We start from the raw sequence: 19,112 nt of genomic DNA on the forward strand, positions 1-19,112 counted from the left end.
TACACACATGCATACATGCACACATGTGCACGTGGCCTCACAGGACCCTGGCAGCTTCAAAAAGCTCCCTCATCCCCATCTGTCTGAGCCTCTGCCCTCAATGGCCCTGTACCCCAGGGTCACCAGCAGTCCCGGTTAATGATAACCTAATGTGTGCGTAGCCTTGAGGAGGGGTGGTAAGGAGTCAGGGGGACAGGAGGGAGGGGACACCTGGCCAGCTTTAGCCAGTGCGCCCGTTTTCCTCCCCTTCAGAACCCGCTGCTCCAAAGAGGACAGGCCCTGCCACCTTCTAGCTGGCGATGTACCAATGACTTAACTTCTCTGTGGCTCAGTTTCTTCTTCTGTAAAATGAAAATAAAAAGTGTATTTGACTCTGAGGGAGGTCCGGATGATTATCTGAAATGACCCATGGAAAACATTTAGAACACAGTTAAGTCTGGCACACAGTAAGTGATCCAAAAAAGAAAAAAAAAAAAAAAGCTCTCACCATCATCATCCTTGTGATTCTTCTTATCGTAAACAGGAGTAAGAACCCAGCTGCGCTGAGAACTCAGTGAGTATGGATTTAAGCCTGTCTGTCTTTACTCTGTGTCCCTGGCCCTAAGTTCTTTATTTAGCTTTTCATAGACCCTGTAAAGAAGTTTCTCATCCTTGTTTTGCATCTGAAGTACCAGAGATTTGAAGCCTTGCTCAAATCACAGAGCTCCTTGGGTGCTGGATAAGCACTTGGTCCAAAATTCACCCCAACCTGTTGGGTACCCACTTTGCTCTAAACCCTCTCTATCCTCTCCCTGAATTCTCTACACATCTGAGAAGTGGGTGCCACAATTGCCCCATTTGACAGATGGGCAAACTAAGGATTAGGGACCCAGATCTGAGTGGCCCCACCAGAGCAGATGCTGCTAAGCCCCTTGTCCTCCAAGGGTTCTGGGTGTGTGCAGCAGTGCCAACAGAGGCTGTGTTCTCCTCATGCCTTAGTTTTCCCATCTGTAAAGTGGGAGTTAGTAATACTACCCACCTCATGGGCTGTTGGCCGGGGGGGGAGGGGGGTGGGTGGGTGGAGAGCCGAGTAAATTCGTGTCAAGACTGATGCACAGCAAGCTCTCAATGAGCATTATTACTGCTATTTCACATTGATTGTTGAGTAACAAGGGTCATTTATTTCCTTTTGTTATTTAATGGATAGAATCTATCCAGACTGCTAAAAAGCTTGGTCCAAAATGAAAACAGCCAATATCCATAGGTTCTGACCTTCAAAGGAACAGAAGCCATGGAGCCAGCTGCCTGGGCTTGCTCCCTGGCTTTGCCCCAGTTAGATAACCTAGATTGCAAATGACTGGACCCCTTTCCTCAGTATTTCCTTCTGTAAAATAGCCGTATGGTCGTCCCAGCCTCAGAGGGTTGTAGTGAGGCAGCATGAGCTAACAGATGAACTGGGAGCACAGGGCGTGGTACAGAGTCAATATGAAAGAAAGGGGTGGCATTCTCATCCTTTTTTTCCTCAGTTTGACTCCCTACCCCTAGTGGGTGGTGGGCACTCAAGGGGTTAACTTCAGGAGGGGCAAGAGAGGTTGTGGGTTTGGAGCAGGGTGGCTGTCCTGCTGAGCATTGCCACCAGAGGGAGCAGCTGGACCTGAGCTGGTCCCTTGACGCCTCGGGGCCAGTGCCCACCACACCCTCCTGGAGCCAGGGGAGGGGGCTGGATGGGAGTGGCCTGGACGGCTCCAGCCCCTAGTGGTCTCTCCTTCCACTCCCCCTCCTGCCGACAGAGCCATCCGGTCCCCACCCTGGTGACATCCTTCTCACCCTCCGTGAGTGGAGTGGAGTGGGGTGTCTGGGGAGGGGGCTGGCTGGGAGGAGCCAGGGCAGCTCAGCCCCCAGTGGCCCCTCCCCTCCCATGGGGCCCTCTGGCCCCTTCCCCAAGGGCTGCTCTTCCTATGGCCTCTGACCCCCGCCTCCTTTCCCTGCTTTGCCTTGAGCGCCCGGTGCCCAGAGAGTCCCTTTCCCAAACCTCTGGGGAGAAGGGACGTGGGAGGAGGGGAAGAAACTTCCAGGGAGCTGGGAGGGTTGGGGGGGTGGGGGGGCAGAGGGACAGAAATAAAGACACCAGACAGACACACACACACACAGAAGGAGAGGCCAACAGACAGACAGAGACAGAGAACAAGAGAAAGAGAAAGACAACTCAGATAGAGAGACAGAGATAGAGGGTGGGAAACAGACTAACAGAGGCAGAAATACAGAAAAGGAGAGAGACACAAAAACAGGGAAAAAGACACAAGCAGAAATTTAGACACCGAAGACATAGAGGAAGAAAGACAGGCTGAAGAGAGACTGAGAGGAGAGAGAAGCCGGGGCAGGGCGTGCCAGCTGGCGGCATGGAGGGTCGCCTGGCATGGGAGATGTAGTGGCCAAGACCTGGGCCGAGCTGGGAGGGCAGAGAGAAGCTGCGGCCTCGGCGGGGGTCGGGGGGCATGGGAGGGGCGGGAGTTCTGCTGCTGCTGCTGCTGGCTGGGCTGGGGGCGGGGGAGGCCTGGAGACCCCCAAAGGGAAAGTGTCCTCTGAGTTGCTCCTGCTCCAAAGACAGTGCTCTGTGTGAGGGCTCCGTGGACCTGCCCGAGATCCTCTCCCCGACCCTGCTGTCGCTGTGAGTGTCAGCCCTCTGGGGGCCTGAGGCTGGGGATGGGAGTCCTGGGATCCTGGGGGCTGGAGGGCCCATCAGGATCTTGGGAGGGGGCAGCAAAGGATGTTGGGAGTCCTGGGAGAGGGCTACTGGGATCTGAAAGGGAGCAGGGGTGGGGATGGGGATTCCAGAGGGCAGGGGCATCTTGGGGGGGGGGGAGCTGGGGGAAGGGAGGACCACGGGGTGTGCAGAGTGCTGCCAGGATCCTTGCCAAGCGAGGAGGGCAATTGCCCGTCTCCCCTGGAATGCAGGGGAAATACACACACCCAGGATCAGGTTCCCTCCTGCCCCCCTCGGACAGGAGCCGGCTCTGGGATGGGAGTGGCGCACTGGAGCGGTTTTCTCCTCACCCACCATTGCGCACGTCCCCAGCTCATTCGTTAGGACCCGAATCACCCAGCTGAAGGCCGGCAGTTTCCTGAGGGTGCCGTCACTGCACCTGCTGTGAGTGGGGTCCGGCTGAGTGAAGGCCACCCGAGGGAGGGGCTGTCCATGCACATGCACGTGGGGGGCTGGGCGAGTGTGCACACTTACGTGTTTGTGCATGTCTGTGAAAGTATCTGTGTGATCTACATCCTCACACTGCATGCCTGTGTGTGACCATGCCCACGTGGGCTGGGGTTGGGGGGAGCCAAGGTTAACATGTCAGGTGGGGCGCAGTGACTCTGGAAAAATTTCTCTCTTACCTCCTTGCCAGCCTCTTCACATCCAATTCCTTCTCCGTGATTGAGGATGATGCGTTTGCAGGCCTATCCCACCTGCAGTACCTGTGAGTGAGGCCAGGAGAAGGGGGGCAGGAATGGGGGCCTGGGAGAGGAAGGAGGCGCCCCTCCACGGCTCCTAGACTCAGGGGGAAGGGAGGAGCTTGTTGCCCTGGGGAGGAAGTGTCTGGAGGGGCAAGACGGCCGGCCTCTTGAGTGGAGTTGGGGCTCCTGCTCAGCTGTGTAATCTCAGCCTGCCCCCACGGCCCTCTCTGTTTCAAGATGCACGAAGTCCTGGGTAACCCATGATTGTTTCTGGTCCTACCTGACTTTCAGGAGACCAGGGAGGGTACAAAGAGGCCAGAGATAAGGAAATGTTCCCAATTAAGAGGCAGCGACTCTATGAGTTAGTTGGTGATGGTGGTACTGATGGCGGTGGTGGTGTTGACGGCATGACAGCACCAGCAGTAGTGTTGGCGGAGATGATAATGGGTATGGTGCTCACAGGGAGGCAGTGGCATTATTGCGGATGACGGAGTGGGGATGATTTTGATAAAAATGGTGGACCCAAGGGTGATGGTGCTCTTGGACCATCAGTGGGCACTGATGATGAAGTCTGAACGGTCGGTGTTTGTAATAATTATCAGTGTTGTGGACATTGGTGATTACGATATTGGTGTTGGTGGTGGCAGTGGTTTGGGGTAGGATGTTGGTGTAATGCAGTGTTGTTGGTATTGGGTTTGGTGGTGATGGTAAAGGTAGGTGTACGTGCAGAAATTGTGGCAGTAGTGGTGCTGATGGCAGGTGATGCTGTGAGCGTTGAGGGTAATGATGTTGGGACTGGCAATGCTGGTGCTCGTGATAACGGTGGCAGTGTGGGTGATGATGGTGGCCGTGGTTTTGGTGCTGATTATGAAGGACGTGTTCTTGGTGATGCTTATCAGTGTTGCTGCTGTGAGGCTGGATGATTATGCTATTGATGTTGGTACTGATGATGGGAATAGCGGGCGATGTTGGTGTTGTTGATGGTGGTGGCATGGTGTGTGGTTGGTGATGCTGGCAGTTTTTGGTACTGGGGTGGTAGATGATGGTGGTAGAGGCATTGGACATAACGGATGATGGTGCAGGTATGAGTGGTCATGTTGGTGTTAGTACTGGTGTTGGTCATGGTGGCTGTGGTGGTGATGGTTCCTGGTGAAGCTGGCAAGGACCATAGGGTCAGGTTCTTGGCTCTTGGGATTGCAGGCTGGGACCTTGGTGAAGAGAGAGGCTCCTGGGAGGTGTTTCCCTGGGTTTATGCAAGGTGTTGGGAGAGAATTCCACATGTTGCCGTGGCCTGTGGTTACCATGGGGTGAGTTCCCCAACCACTGTGGGGCTACAGCAGGGAACCGGGGGACCTCCCCCTGACCCCATCTTCCCTCCACAGCTTTATTGAGGACAATGAGATTGGATCCATCTCTAAGAATGCCCTCAGAGGACTTCGCTCACTCACACATCTGTGCGTGCTTCCACTGCCCCAGCCCACCCTGGGAGGCACCCACACCCATTACCCTGGCATCATCCTAGGAGCTGCTGATGGCTTCTCCTTCTCTCCCTCCACCAGGAGCCTGGCCAATAACCATCTCGAGACCCTCCCCAGGTTCCTGTTCCGGGGCCTGGAGACACTGACTCATGTGTGAGGCCCAAGGGGACGGGGAGGGTTGGGGGCATTGGGGGACATGTGGGTGGGGGAAGGGGAGCGTCTGTGCCCACTTCTGGTTGGGACAAGAGAGTATGACTGCGATGGTTTGTACATAGTTTCCACACCACGGTGGGGCCCTAGCCTGGGAAGGGGTGGGGAGTGTGGCCCCCGGCGGGTTGGAAGCCGGGTCGCAGCCCCTCCCCGGCCTCTTGCCCCAGGGACCTCCGCGGGAACCCGTTCCAGTGCGACTGCCGCGTGCTCTGGCTGCTGCAGTGGATCCCCACCGTGAACGCCAGCGTGGGGACCGGGGCCTGCGCCCGCCCCGCCGCCCTGGCCCACATGCAGCTCCGCCACGTGGACCCCAAGACGTTCAAGTGCAGAGCCATAGGTGGGGGCTTTCCCAGCGGGCTGGGAGGGACAGCAGGGGTGGCCAGGGCTGAGGGGCTCACCTCCCTGCCCTGCCAGTTCCTGGCGGAGAGTCTGCTGAGCAAGCATCTCCCAGAGCCTCAGTTTTCTTACCTGTGAATAGGGGTAATACATCGTGACACAGGACTCCTGCAAGAGAGTTCAGTGATGTACTTGGCAGGACGCCTGGGAGGGGAGGCCCTCATAAATGTTCATTCTCACTGTTGTTGTTATTAACATGAAACTGACCATGTAAAAAATATTTCCTCCAATCACTTTGCTTTTCCGCAAATATATTCTGGTACCTTTATGGGTACTGGGCAAAGCAGAGAGCACAGGAGTGATGAAGCCAGCCCTGGGTCTGTCCTCACAGAGCCCACAGCCAGAGGCAAGCAGAGAGGGCTGGCCTAGAATGACCAGGGCTGAGATGGGAGTAGCACAGAAGGGTCAGGGCCAGGACTGGGGGAGAGAACCCATGGACATGTGGGAGCCCTGAGTCAGAGTGGCAGCCAGGCATAGCTGGAGGGTCTGGAAGGAGTGAAACTTTGAGTCCAGACCTGAAGATCATTACTAACATCATCACCCTCAAAATGTAAGACAAGTTTTTGGTCTTCAGAATTCATAGAACAAGGAAATTTAACTTAGTCACTCTTGGTTCAGTTATTCAACAAACAGCTACTGAGGTCCACTTGGTGACCAGCTCTGTAAGAGGCAATGGGCACACTGTGGTGACCAAGATAACCCGGGGCCTTTGCCTCACGGGGTCACAGTCCTGGAGGTGGGGAGTCAGACATTAAATAAACATTGCACAGTAAATGCATGGTACCCGTTGTGATAAACACAGAGGATGATGAGGGAGTTTAGGGGGTGGTCCTACCTTTCCTGGGGCATCGGAGAAGGCTTCTCCAAAGAGGTAGCGCCAGCTGTGGCTGTAATGAAGTGGAGGACAGAGGACGAGGTCAGCATGTGCAGTGACACCCCAAGGCAGCACAAAGCTTGTCCTGACTGAGGATGGAAGGAGGAAGGTCTGGCCTGGAGGAGTGAGGAAGGGAAGGACACAGATGAAGTGTTTCACCTGCAAGGGCCTCACTCTGCAGAACTTCGAAAGACACAGAGAAGAAGGTGGACTTTATCCAGAGGACTGTGGGAAGCCACAGAGGGACAGTTTTGAACACAGAGTGACATGATTTGATGGCCATTTTTTAAAAAATCCCCTTTGGATGGGCATCCTTAGCTGTATGGTTCGTTGATTCAACCCGGGCCCCTAGAAGTAGGTCCTGGCATGTAGAATGAAGTATTGTCACCTGGAGTCCACCGCCAACACACTGGACAATCTGGGTGCATTGTTACCATCAATGCTAAGTTGCTGTAACAGAGAGGGTCTAAATACCATGACACAAAGAAAACAGAAGGGTCTGAGGTGAGAGGAGTTCAGGCCAGTGGGGCAGCCCCTCGGTGTTATCCTGCTTTCCATGGTTGAAACCAAGTTGTGACTCCATCCACCTGCCAGTTCACAGGAGGAGGGGAAAGGGACCTAGTCCAGGACAAGCCGTCCTCCTAGAAGCAAGGCGAGCACTAGAACCATCACTCTCCTCTGGCTCATGGCCACATGTCAGGAGGTGGCGTGGGGGCAGTGCTGGGCTCATGGCCTCTGACTGGGCGGCTTTGTGGCCAGATGCAACCCTGTGTGATGGAAAACAGGAAGGATGGGTTTGGCTGGACAGTTGGCTCCTTGTGCCTCAGTTTCCTCCTCTGCAAAGTGGATATAACAGAATATACCCCACAGGGATCTTGTGGAGTTAAATGAATGATAAAAGTGCTGTTTCTAATTATTTGATGATGCCATGCAGCTTAGAAAATAGAGTATCACCGTGTGGTTGTGAGTTAATACGTCCAGGGAGATAAAAAGATTCCACTGTGTATCCCCACGAGGTCAGCACCGTGGCGGTCCTCACTGCAAAGATGTGCAAGCTGAGGCTAGGTGATGAGGACCCTTGGGGGTCCCCCTGGCCTGTCTGACTCTCTCCCCTCCCCCTACCTCCAGAGCTGTCCTGGTTCCAGACAGTGGGAGAGTCAGCGCTGGGCGTAGAGGCTTTCTCCTACCAGGAGGAGCCCTACATTATCCTGGCACAGCCCTTTGCCGGCCGCTGCCTGATCCTGGCCTGGGACTACAGCCTGCAGCGCTTCCGTCAGGAGGAAGAGCTGTCTGGTAAGCCCCCTCCCATCCTCCCACCTGCCAGATAGCCTGCCCAGCTGGTCTAACAGGGCCCCCTGCTCCCCTGCTCCCCACAGCGCCCTCGGTGGTGTCCTGCAAGCCGCTGGTGCTGGGCCCCCGCCTCTTCGTGCTGGCCGCCCGCCTGTGGGGAGGCTCGCAGCTGTGGGCCCGACCCAGCCCCGACCTGCGCCTAGCTCCACTGCAGGTCCTGGCCCCACGGCGGCTGCTGCGGCCCAATGACGCTGAGCTTCTGTGGCTGGATGGGCAGCCCTGCTTCGTGGTGGCCGACGCCTCCAAGGCGGGCAGCACAACACTGCTGTGCCGGGACGGGCCCGGCTTCTACCCGCGCCAGAGCCTGCATGCCTGGCACCGGGACACGGACGTCGAGGCCCTCGAACTGGATGGCCGGCCCCATCTGCTGCTGGCCTCCGCCTCACAGCGGCCCGTGCTCTTCCACTGGTTCGGGGGCCGCTTCGAGAGGCGGACGGACATCCCCGAGGCTGAGGACGTCTATGCCACGCGCCACTTCCAGGCCGGCGGGGACGTGTTCCTGTGCCTGACACGCTACATCGGGGACTCAATGGTGAGGCTGGGCACAATCCTGCGGGGTGGGCACAGGCCCCACCTGACTGGCAGCAGCTCACTCCCACTCCAGGCTGGCCTCTTAAGCACTGACCCAACCTCACCCGCTGGCCTCTGAAGGCTGACCTGCCTGACAGCTGACCTTCCTAATATGCTGATCTTTGAGCTCTGACCCTATCTCAACGCAAACTCCAAGACTGTGACCCCTCAAGACTGTTGTTTGGTTATTCAGTTGTATCCGACTCTGTGACCTCATGGCCTGCAGCACGCCAGGCTTCCCTGTCCTTCACTATATCCTGGAGTTCGCTCAGACTCAAGTCCATTAATTTGGTGATGCCATCCCACCACTTCATCTTCTGTCGTCCCCTTCTCCTCTTGCCCTCAATCTTTCCGAGCATCAGGGTCTTTTCCAATGAGTCAGCTCTTCGAATCAAGTGGCCAGAGTTTTGGAGCTTCAGCATCAGTCCTTCCAATGACTATTTAGGGTTGATTTGCTTTAGGATTGACTGGTTTGATCTCCTTGCTGTGCAAGGGACTCTAAAGAGTCTTCTCCAGTGCCACAGTTTGAAAGCATCAATTATTTGGTGCTCAGCCTTCTTTATGGTCCAACTCTCACATCCATACATGACTACTGGAAAAACCATAGCTTTGACTAGATGGACCTTTGACCCTAAACCACTCTCCATTTCCCAACACTGACACCGGCCCCAAGATTCTGATTCTACTCCCAAACTGACACACTCCAGTACCTACAATTTTTAAAAAGTTTTTATTTATGGCTGCTCTGGGTCTTCGTTGGTTTTTGCTCAGGCTTTCTCTAGTTGTGGCGAAGAGGGGCTAGCCTTCGTTGCAGTGTACAGGCTTCTTATTGCAGTGGCTCCTCTTGTTGCAGAGCACAGGCTCTAGGCACGTGGGCTTCAGTAGTGGGGCACACATAACGCTTAATATTTGTGGCTGTGGGCTCAGTAGTTGTGGCTTGCAGGCTTAATTTCTCCACAGTGTGTGGAATCTTCCCGGACCTGGGGTCGAACCCATGTCCCTTGCCTTGGCAGGTGGATTCTTATCCACTCTGCCACCAGGGAAGTCCCCAATACTTACATTTAACCACAGCCACCACACCCTGAACCCCCAGGGCTGATGGCCCACTCCCTCCAACACTCTCTGGAGCGAGATATAGCCATGGGCAGGGCTTTGAGCCTGAGAGGCACTGATATGACTCAGGGGTTCACAGGGTGTCTGCGTGGGGAGCAGACTGTAGGCACAGGGACAAGAGCAAGGAGACCAAAAAGACCAGGGAGGAGGTTATGTGATGGTCCAGGAGGCAGGTGACTGTGGTTGGGCCAGAGTGTAGCCAGAGGAGATGGGAGAAGTGCATACCATCATAGGTGAAACTAGCTGACTCCAGGGCTGACTGATTCTATGTGGGGCTGAAGAAGAGGGGAGGGTCCAGAGTGACTCCAAGTCTGTGGGCTGAGCAGCTGGTTGGTGACATTTAGGAAGATGAGAAAGCTGTGGGAGTTTGTGGACCTACAAGCCTCTGTTCCTGAGCTATTTCAAGTCCTCTGGTGCCTAGGGGACCACTGACCAGCAGGCCTGGCCCTGGGGACCCCAGCCCTAATGAGCGGCCCCCCTCCCACAGGTCATGCGCTGGGATGGCTCCATGTTTCGCCTGCTGCAGAAACTTCCCTCTCGAGGGGCCCACGTCTTCCAGCCACTGCTCATTGCCAAGGACCAGCTGGCCATTCTGGGCAGTGACTTCGCCTTCAGCCAGGTTTTCCACCTTGAGCCTGACAAGGGGCTCCTGGAACCACTGCAGGAGCTGGGGCCCCCAGCCATAGTGGCCCCTCGGGCCTTTGCTCACATCACCATGGCCGGCAGACGCTTCCTCTTCGCTGCTTGCTTCAAGGGCCCCACACAGATCTACCAGCATCATGAGTTAGACCTCAGTGCCTGAGTCTGGAAGGGACGCCGGACATGGCCGGCAGGGGGCTGGCATGGGGATTCCTGGGCCTCAAGATGTCCCCTTTACTGGCCTCCTGGCCTTATTCAGAAGTGACAGCTGGTCCTGTGAGATGCTGACCACAAGCCAAGTTCAAGGCAAGAGCTGCCCTTTCAGTCTTAAGCAACATCTTGGCCGGGAGATGACACCAGATGATACTCATCAAAGATGACTTGGGGGCTCAGGCTGGGGGACCACTGCATGGAGCCGGTAGACAAATCATGGTGGGAGGGTAATGTGAAGAGCTCCACGAAGTCTGGAGAAGTCTCCCTCAACCCACTCCCACCCCTTCTGTTCTCTGTAAAAGTACTGCCAATCGCTTTTAGTGCCCGCCTTCGTGACGTCATCAATCGCTGGGCAGTTTTCCCTGTCGGGCCTGCTAACTTCCTCTACTGCTTGTGCGCACGCCTACTGCCGAGGCGGAAGCCCAGCGTGTTGTTCCTCTTGCGCGTGCGCGAGGGATAGGTGGGAAAGAGCGAGTTTTAGCCGGGAGCCAGGGGTGCCTTTCCCGGGTCGGTGACACGATTGCGGACGGAAAGTGCATGGGCTCAATAAACGCGCTGTGCACCCGCCCCACCTGTTGTTGTGGGGTTATTGGGAGAAGGTGTCTCCTGTGGCATGGGGTTGGGGTAGGAAAGGAGGAGTAGTGTCCCAGAAGCTGTATTAAGGATAGGGGAGGTGTCCCAGGGTGCATTCTGGCTGCCCTTGGTGAGCTTTCACGAGGTCTCTAAGGAGTATGGGCTCATATGGGGGGCCTTGTGGGGGTGTGCAGGGGATATAAAGGCATTGTTAGGGGGTTAGGTCATGGGCTTATTGTTGGTCTGTGTATTCCAGGAGATATTTGGAGGTGTTTTGAAGGGTTTTAGGCATTTTTGTGGCTCTTGGGGACTTTTGAAAGTCTTACTGGGTATTGGAGGCTGTGTAAAGGAGTTCAAGCCTGGTTAGAGGTTCTCAGACCATGTGGCCATTATATATTATTAGGGATATTGTGGGGAGTAATTTAAAGGTCTCATAGGAACATTTGGGTGTTCAGTTCAGTTCAGTCGCTCAGTCGTGTCCAACTCTGCGACCCCATGAATCGCAGCACGCCAGGCCTCCCTGTCCATCACCATCTCCCAGAGTTCACTCAGACTCACGTCCATTGAGTCCGTGATGTCATCCAGCCATCTCATCTTTGGTCGTCCCCTTCTCCTCCTGCCCCCAATCCCTCCCAGCATCAGAGTTTTTTCCAATGAGTCAACTCTTCGCATGAGGTGGCCAAAGTACTGAGCGTCAGCTTCAGCATCATTAGGAAGCATCTTTTATAATGAAATGGGATCTGAGGTGAATGGGAGAGCCATGCATGCATGCAGGCTAAGTTGCTTCAGTCGTGTCCCACTCTGCGTAACCCTATGGACAGCAGCCCACCAGGCTCCTCTGTCCATGGGATTTTCTAGGCAAGAATACTGGAGTGGGTTGCCATTTCCTTCTCTAGGAGGGTCATAGGGCCTCACTATTATAATCAAGCTATCTGGGTACTCCTGGGTACTAGGATCATTCCACATCCTAGCTTTCCTGGGATGGTCCCAGCGTCCACTTGAGGGCCCAATATTTCATCTGGCTGGAGCTCCCTTTCAATCTCAAAAACATCCCCCAAGTAGAGCATTTTAAATTGCACGTGTGGTTCCCATGGCCACAGATGCAGAGGTCGGGCCCCAGGTCATGCGGACGCAGGCCTGTGGTCTCATCCCAGTGAAGAGATTCAGCTGCCAGCTTCCGTGCCAGCCCCCATGCATATCAACCTTCTGCTGCCCTTCCCGCCACAAACCCCAATGCAAATATAGGGAGTCTCAAGGCTGCTTGGGTATGAGACAAAAATCATTTTAGAGTAAAAATTGAACAGAGACCCCTCCAGGGAGAGGTGAGATGCAGCCCTGGCCAGGCGGTCTGAGGAGGGAGTGGAGAATTCCATCTGGGAGTTCAAGCTCCCTTGCAGAGCCAGGACTTGGGGAAAGAGTGGTCCTTGGAGCTCTTTCTGCTGATCCATTCTCAACAGTTTTGGGCGGAGCCTGGAAGAGGTGAGAGTCAGCTTGTGAGACTGGATCAAGTTATTTCTCCCCAGGGTTCCTCCACACACACACACACACACCGCATCTCCTCCCTACCCCACTGTGTCCCTCTCAGCCCTACTCTGTCCCTGTCTTACCTGGAGTGATGAGAGGTGGGGCATCTCCTGAACGGTGGCTAGGGAAAGAAAAGTGGTGAGATCTCTGATCCCTCCTGTTTCTCCTTTCCTTCACGGCTAGAGGACTCTCAGCTTGCCCTGACATAGCTCCCTAGCTATTTTTTCACAGGGTTATACCATCCCGGGGACCAAAAGCATTTCAGGATTTGAGGCCCTCTGAAGAATGAGCCTGGAAAATCTTAGGAGCAGGAACTTTCCAGGGCAGGGCCCGGAGGCCTGGCTTTTTCCTGTGAGATTTAGCTCTTTACCCTGGAAAGGCATCTCCAGCATGAGGCAGGCACACTGCTGGGAACCCATCTTACCTGGGCTTCTGTCGGAACTTGCATTTGCATTTCCCACCTGTTAGGGGGAGAGGAGGATGTCAGGGGAGGACACCCCCAGCCCTGCCCTGCCCTGCCCACCACCCCGCCAGCCCCTGCACTCACTCATGAGGACAATGATGCCCATGGCACACAGAATCCCTGCGAAGATGAGCCCGCCGACCCGGAGGCCGTACCAGTCTAGGAGAAACCCAGAGGGGGCCTTTGGTGCCAGCCCATGCCCTCCCCAGCCGAGCCCCCAGCTACTTGACAATGTCCCTTGGGCACCTCTGATGTGGGTTATAGCAGTGGAGAGAACAGACGGCTCCCCCCATCCCTCTGTGCTAATTTTCCAGTTTGCACAGAGCAAGCAACAGAGATTTAATGTGGTATTAGGTAGAGAGAAGGAAGGGGTCTGAAGACAAATAAGCAGGTCCAAGAGACAGAAAGTCAGAGGAGAGCTGTTTGAGGGAGAGTGGCCAGGGAAGACTCCTCCGAAAGGGCACATTTGAATAGAGACATGAAGAGCAGAGGGAGGGAGCGTGGGGCTATGTGGAAGAAAATGCGGGGAGTCCCAAGGACCAGACCGGCACATCTTATTCCCTTACTCCATCGTTTTTACTGTTCAACTGGGGCATTGAACAGTATACCATTAGTCTCACCCCCGAGGTCACCCCCATCAGACCCTCACCCAACCTGTGTGGGACCCTTGGCACAAAATAGGTACGAGGGGTGGGTGGGGGATGCAAAGGGAGGGGCAGAGGCTCTCACCATAGTAGAAAGGACTGTTTTTATCTGCAAGGAAAAAAATAAAGAACGTGAATCCAGGACGAGAGCTGGGATGCAGGGCTCGTCAGGGAGACTTTGGAGGTGGACAGGTGGAGGAGTCAGTCTGGCTCACCTTCTGGGTCGTTGGCGTCCAAGGCAGGCAGGCCTGGTGGGGAGAAGCAGGGAAGGAGAGAGATGGAGGTGCTGGCCTCGGCAAAGCTGGGAGCAAGGCCATGGAACCCTTGGCCTCAGCAAAGGGTCCCCTGATGGACAGTTCCCCCCCCTCTTGAGGGCACAGGGGTTCAACCCCAAACTAGTTATCTCTGCACATTCCACCTTGAAAGTGAGGGTTTCCCCGACTCAGCCCCACACCTGAAGTAGGTTTCCATTTGGGTGGCTTTTGATCACCTAGTCAGCCTTTGGCCTGATGTTGCAGACACCTGACTAACCCACACCCCCTGTAGAAACGAGCGAGAGTCTCGTGGGGATGACAGATGGCTTCCACTCCCGGTGTTCTCAGCCATCGTCTCCTGGGTCTGCCACATCCACATCCCAACCCCCACTTCCCTGAAAGTGACTTACTAATTATGAACTTAATTTGTTGTTCAGTTGCTACCTCATGTCTGATTCTGCGACCCCATGGACTGCAGCACGCCAGGCTTCCCTGTCCTTCAGAATCTCCCTGAATTTGCTCAAACTCATGTCCATTGAGTCAGTGATGCCATCCCAACATCTCATCCTCTGTTGCCCCCTTCTCCTGTTGCCCTCAATCTTTCCCAGCCTCAGGACTTTCCTTTGCATCAGGTGGCCGAGAGTATTGGAGCTTAATAAACTCCGTACACCTTAAACTTAATAAAATGAATACACTTTATTTAAAAAAGAACTTTACATTTATATCCTGAATGGAATACCAGTCTTGCTTGATGTAAGGGATAAAAACAAAGACAATGAAAGCAAAGGACTAGGACTGAATTCTGGCTAGAAGCAGTCGGCTGTTTAGCTTTGGGACTAAGCTCTATTCACCCTTTGTTAAAGGGATATTCATGTTTTAAAAATTATATTTAAAGCATAGACACATGGTGCTTATTCTGTCCCAGGCACTACCCTTGCTGCTAAGTCACTTCAGTCGTGTCTGATTCTGTGCGACCCCATAGACGGTCCCTGGGATTCTCCAGGCAAGAATACTGGAGTGGGTTGCTGCAAACTGTAACTCGTTTAATCCTCATAGTGACTCTCTGAGTAGGTGCTGCTATTGTCCAGATGGGGAAACCGAGGCCCAGGGGGTTTTTGGTAATTGCCACATAACCACGAAGCTCTTCCCACTCGTAATAAAGTGTGTCATAGTGTTAAAGATACGGTAGCCCAGGGCCGAGCCTTCTCCAAGATGTCATCAAAGAAACATCAAGACGATGATGAGCTGTGTGAGCCTTGGCTGTAAGAGGTCCTCCTTTACGTGTCCCTTGAAATCACCAGTGTGACGCTCCCTACCCTCTAGGAGATACTGTCCTGAAGCTCCCCACCCCACGGGGGAGGCAGAAAGCATGAGAGTAACATGCACACGTGATCACCACCCAGCCGAGGGGATGCAGGGAGAGGCAGTCCAGGAATGGACACTCACCTGCCAGGAGGACGAGCAGCCTCAGGGCCACCTCTTGCATGTCGATCGCTGGCCTGGTGGGGTCTGGGGTGAGCGACCAGCTTCAGCAGGGACCCCGGAGGCCTCTGGTTCCCAACCTCCTGCTACTCTGCTCCCCACCCAGGGTACACAGCTCACCCCAGGGCAGAAAGCCTGGCCTTGAAACTCACTGGGCTGAGAGATAAGGGGGAAAGTGCAGTGGGGGCTGGGTGAGAACTCAGACCGGAAGAGGGAGGAGCAATAATAACTCACTGGATGTGGACTTCAGGCTTTAAGCGAATCACCCTGGAAACCAAATGAGGAAGGTTGCTGCCACTGTTATCCCCATCTTCCAGATGGGGACACTGAGGCTCCAGAGGTGAAAGCGGGTGCTCGAGGTCACCTTGCCAGAAGGCGGGATTTAAACCAGACCTGGCTGACTCTCTCAGGGCCTCAGGGTGTTGTGGGGAATGGAGTGTTGGGAGCCAGGTGGCAGAAGGCCTGGTCCCCGGGGGTGTCTCCCATAGACAGTTTGGGGCCTGTCCGCCCTGCCCAGACTTTGCCGGGCCAGGGCTGGAGCCTGGGCTGGGGCCTGGGCTGCTCAGGGCAGGATGTGGGGTGGAGAGAACTCAGGGAGGGGTGGGGCGCAGGCCTGGAAAAGAATCGCCTGGCTGCAGCCCCAGCCTTATCTTCTGTCCCACACTGCCAGCACCCCCGCCCATCCCACCCTCGTCCCTGGGTCCTGTCTCTACCCTAGTCCCAGCGCCAACCCCTGTCCCTGCCTCTGCTCCCACCAAGCTCCTGCGGCAGCAAACACTTCCTCTTTCCCCAGGTAGGTCTGCCCAGCACGAAGAACACTCCACCGTCCCCTTCCTCGTCACGTTCAGTCCCCCGCGCTTCCCCCTGTCCCCCCCCCCCACCCCACTGCCATAGCACAGCATAGCTTGTCCCAATCTTGATAGCAAGAGCTAACACTTAGATCCACCCACTGCTGGGCTCCGCCAAATGACCTTGTTGGGTTTTCACTCATGGAACCTCCCAAGAATACTGGAGACCCCATTTCACAGATGGCAAAGCATACCCCCCCACCTCCCCTGAGCCTGGCAGGAAGCCCATTGCATCCCCTGCTCTGCTCCTGTGCACACCTGGAGACAGCGCCCTGTTTCTCTGCGCGCTGAGTCGTGTCCGACTCTCTGCCACTCCATGGACTGTAGCTCGCCAGGCTCCTAAGTCCATGGAATTTTCCAGGCAAGAATACTGGAGTGAGTTGCCATTTCCTTCTCCAGGTTATCTTGACAACCCAGGAATTGAAACTGTATCTCTTGCTTGGCAGGCAAATTCTTTACCGATAAGCCACCTGGGAAGCCTGCGCCCCCCCTCCCTCCACACACTACTTCCTCTAGCCTCCATAGAACCCCTACCCTGAGTTTCTTTTTCTGTTTCCAGAATGTTCCACAGATGCCTTTATCTCTCTGTGCCCACCCCAGATCCTGGGAGCCTTCTTAGTGCCCTTGTGTCTGTGCTCAGTCGCTCAGTCGTCTCCAACTCAGCAACCCCATGACCGTAGCCCACCAGGCTCCTCTGTCCATGGGATTTCCCAGGCAAGAACACTGGAGAGAGCTGCCATTTCCTTCTCCAGGGGATCTCCCCTGCCCAAGGATTGAATCCGTGTGTCCTGCATTAGCAGATGGGTTCTTTACCACTGAGCCACCTGGGAAGCCCTCTTAGCTTTCTCGTTCATCCTGTATACCAGACTCACAATGTCAGTCTGAAAATCCATTTCTTGCAAGGAAAGGGCCTGTTGCTTTGGGAAACATTATTAAGGGGTTTGCTGCTGCTAAGTCACTTCAGTCGTGTCCGACTCTGTGCGACCCCATAGACGGCAGCCTACCAGGCTCCCCCACCCCTGGGATTCTCCAGGCAAGAACACTGGAGTGGGTTGTCATTTCCTTCTCCAATGCATGAAAGTGAAAAGTGAAAGTGAAGTCACTCAGTTGTGTCCCACTCTTAGCGACCCCATGGACCGAAGCCTACCAGGCCCCTCCGTCCATGGGATTTTCCAGGCAAGAGTACTGGAGTGGGGTGCCATTGCCTTTTCCAATTAGGACCACCCCAAATAGGTGGCAGGGGCAGAGATGGAGTGGATGTGTGGGCAGGACAGCTTACGGGGCCCCAGCTCAGGTCTGTGGAAGGACACTTGTCTAAAGTGAACACACTAAGCTTTGTCCCCCCATGGTAACACTAATGCTGGTGATAAGAGCTGGTCTGATTGAGTGTTTACCCCATGCCGGGCACACTTTTCAGCTCTTTGCACTTATTCATGCATATAATCTTCGCAGCTTGATGAAATTGGCACTATGATTAGCCCACGTTGCTGTCACAACCCTAGAACCCCTGTGAATTGAATTTAATGCTCTATACTGTCTTGCAGGACTCAGAGTCTCAGGGCTTAAGCTTCTTTCCATGGGAGCCTCCAAACCCCCCTGGCTGGTGGGGGGCTCCATAGGCCCCATCTCCAGGGATCTCCCAGCATGCCCAGCAAAGGGGGCACTGATGGGTGGTCTCAGCCACACCCTAGCCCCTGCACATTGCCACCTGACTGTCCCACACTGCTGGCCGCTGGGAGCTGGCGTCTGGACATGTGCCCTCCCTTGCCCTGTTCAGGCTGCTGTGGAAAGAGGTCTCTCCGGCTGCTCCAGAACTGACTGCGGTCAGGATGAAGACTTGGAGAGGAAGGCAGCCTGCAGTGGAGGCTGAACCCACCCCTCTCTGCTCTCTCCCAACCCCAGAGATCCCAGTGGTGGTGGGAGGACCATTTCCGCCATCCACCCCCTACTGTCTGTCCCTCTGTTTCTCCATGATGGTGGCCAGGCCCTTCAGGCATGAGCAAAATGACTCCCTTGTGTCCCCGAAATCTTCTCCCCACCCGCCTGTTTTAGAGCTTCCCCAGGAAGCCTCCAGCCCCCTTCCCTAGAGGTCTTCAGGACCCGCATATTCCCAACATGAGGATACCTTGAGTCCATCATCATCCACCCATCTCCTCTGATCCCCATTCCAGTCTGGGGTCTATGCAGACACCCCAATCTACCCAGACTGACCAGTCTTCCGGACACCCTGTTCCATCTGTGGGCCTTACCTTCACCCCAGCTGGCTCACTCAGCCCCTTGTACAGAGACTGATGGGGAGGGAAGGCATTCTCTAATCTGCTCCCCCAGAGAAGGACCTTGATATGGGAAGGTCCTAGGCGTCTTTAACAGAAAGTAGTAGAGAGAGGGGCAGAGCCAAGAAGGAGTTGGAGGGAGAGGGCCCCAGCCCCTCACCTGCGTGCTTCCCAGGCTGTGAGGAGGATCGGGTTCCGGGAGAGTGGGCCACTTAGCCTGAGTCCTGCCTTTATCCACAGCCACCACGCCCTAAGCAAACCTGGGCAGGTAGAGAACTAGTCTGACTCCCTAAAGCTCAGGGGTTCTCTCACCTCATGCCTGCTCTTAAAGAGACAGTTCCCACTCACGCCCCCCCACCCCCTTCCAGTGGCAGGGAGCTCCGCTGGGGTCTCCAAGATCATAGCAACCTTAGGCAGGGCAGGAGAACAGGATGAGGGCTGGAACTTGGCTCCTCACATGCAGGGCGGGTGCGCTCTCCAATCTCTTGCCCCTCAGAAAAGGACAGGGAAGGGGGAGAAATTCCAGTCTTTAATAGCAGAGCTGCTGCCTGCGGGGTGATGGAGAAGGCCATGCTTTGGTTGTAATAATGTAATCTTTCTTACTTAGACTAGGTGTTGTCCTTGGAGGAGGGATTGGTGGCCATCGTGGGAAATCTAAAGTCTTCCTCCGGGCTACTTGTTGCTGTTGACACAGCTGGAGGGTCAGCAAAATGGGCCAATAGGCCCAAGGTCATGAGGTGGAGTGGGGATGCCCAAGGGGTAAGGGTGTGGGTGGGGTG

The 19,112-nt window shown here is 55.1% G+C and overlaps 2 protein-coding genes across 6 annotated transcripts; one reads left to right on the forward strand and one right to left on the reverse strand.

Annotated features, from left to right (window-relative positions):
* Positions 1 to 252: 252 nt before the first annotated feature.
* Positions 253 to 10,843, forward strand: LGI4 (leucine rich repeat LGI family member 4). Of its 5 annotated transcripts, XM_040252969.1 has the most exons (10): positions 253 to 553; positions 2,588 to 2,647; positions 2,935 to 3,127; positions 3,381 to 3,452; positions 4,812 to 4,883; positions 4,989 to 5,060; positions 5,285 to 5,454; positions 7,516 to 7,680; positions 7,764 to 8,269; positions 9,908 to 10,843. In XM_040252969.1, coding segments are annotated over exons 1-10 (1,626 nt in total). In that variant the 5' UTR covers positions 253 to 552; the 3' UTR covers positions 10,223 to 10,843. The 5 variants fall into 5 exon arrangements, 3 of the variants coding, with proteins under 3 accessions (XP_040108903.1, XP_040108904.1, XP_040108905.1); XR_005723265.1 differs by lacking the exon at positions 5,285 to 5,454 and having other exon boundaries at positions 2,584 to 2,647; positions 2,985 to 3,127; positions 7,892 to 8,269; XR_005723264.1 differs by lacking the exon at positions 5,285 to 5,454 and having other exon boundaries at positions 2,584 to 2,647; positions 3,056 to 3,127.
* Positions 10,844 to 12,106: 1,263 nt separating this feature from the next.
* FXYD3 (FXYD domain containing ion transport regulator 3) lies at positions 12,107 to 18,599 on the reverse strand. The gene is made up of 8 exons (XM_040253109.1): positions 18,494 to 18,599; positions 15,177 to 15,239; positions 13,692 to 13,724; positions 13,562 to 13,585; positions 12,917 to 12,991; positions 12,794 to 12,830; positions 12,453 to 12,490; positions 12,107 to 12,315 (listed from the first exon to the last, which is right to left on the reverse strand). The coding sequence occupies exons 2-8, from the start codon at positions 15,214 to 15,216 to the stop codon at positions 12,296 to 12,298; spliced, it is 267 nt and encodes an 88-aa protein (XP_040109043.1). The 5' UTR covers positions 15,217 to 15,239; positions 18,494 to 18,599; the 3' UTR covers positions 12,107 to 12,295.
* Positions 18,600 to 19,112: the final 513 nt, after the last annotated feature.

This window comes from Oryx dammah, unplaced genomic scaffold (genome assembly GCF_014754425.2).
Source record: "Oryx dammah isolate SB20612 unplaced genomic scaffold, SCBI_Odam_1.1 HiC_scaffold_13, whole genome shotgun sequence".
Classification (NCBI taxonomy): Eukaryota; Metazoa; Chordata; class Mammalia; order Artiodactyla; family Bovidae; genus Oryx; species Oryx dammah.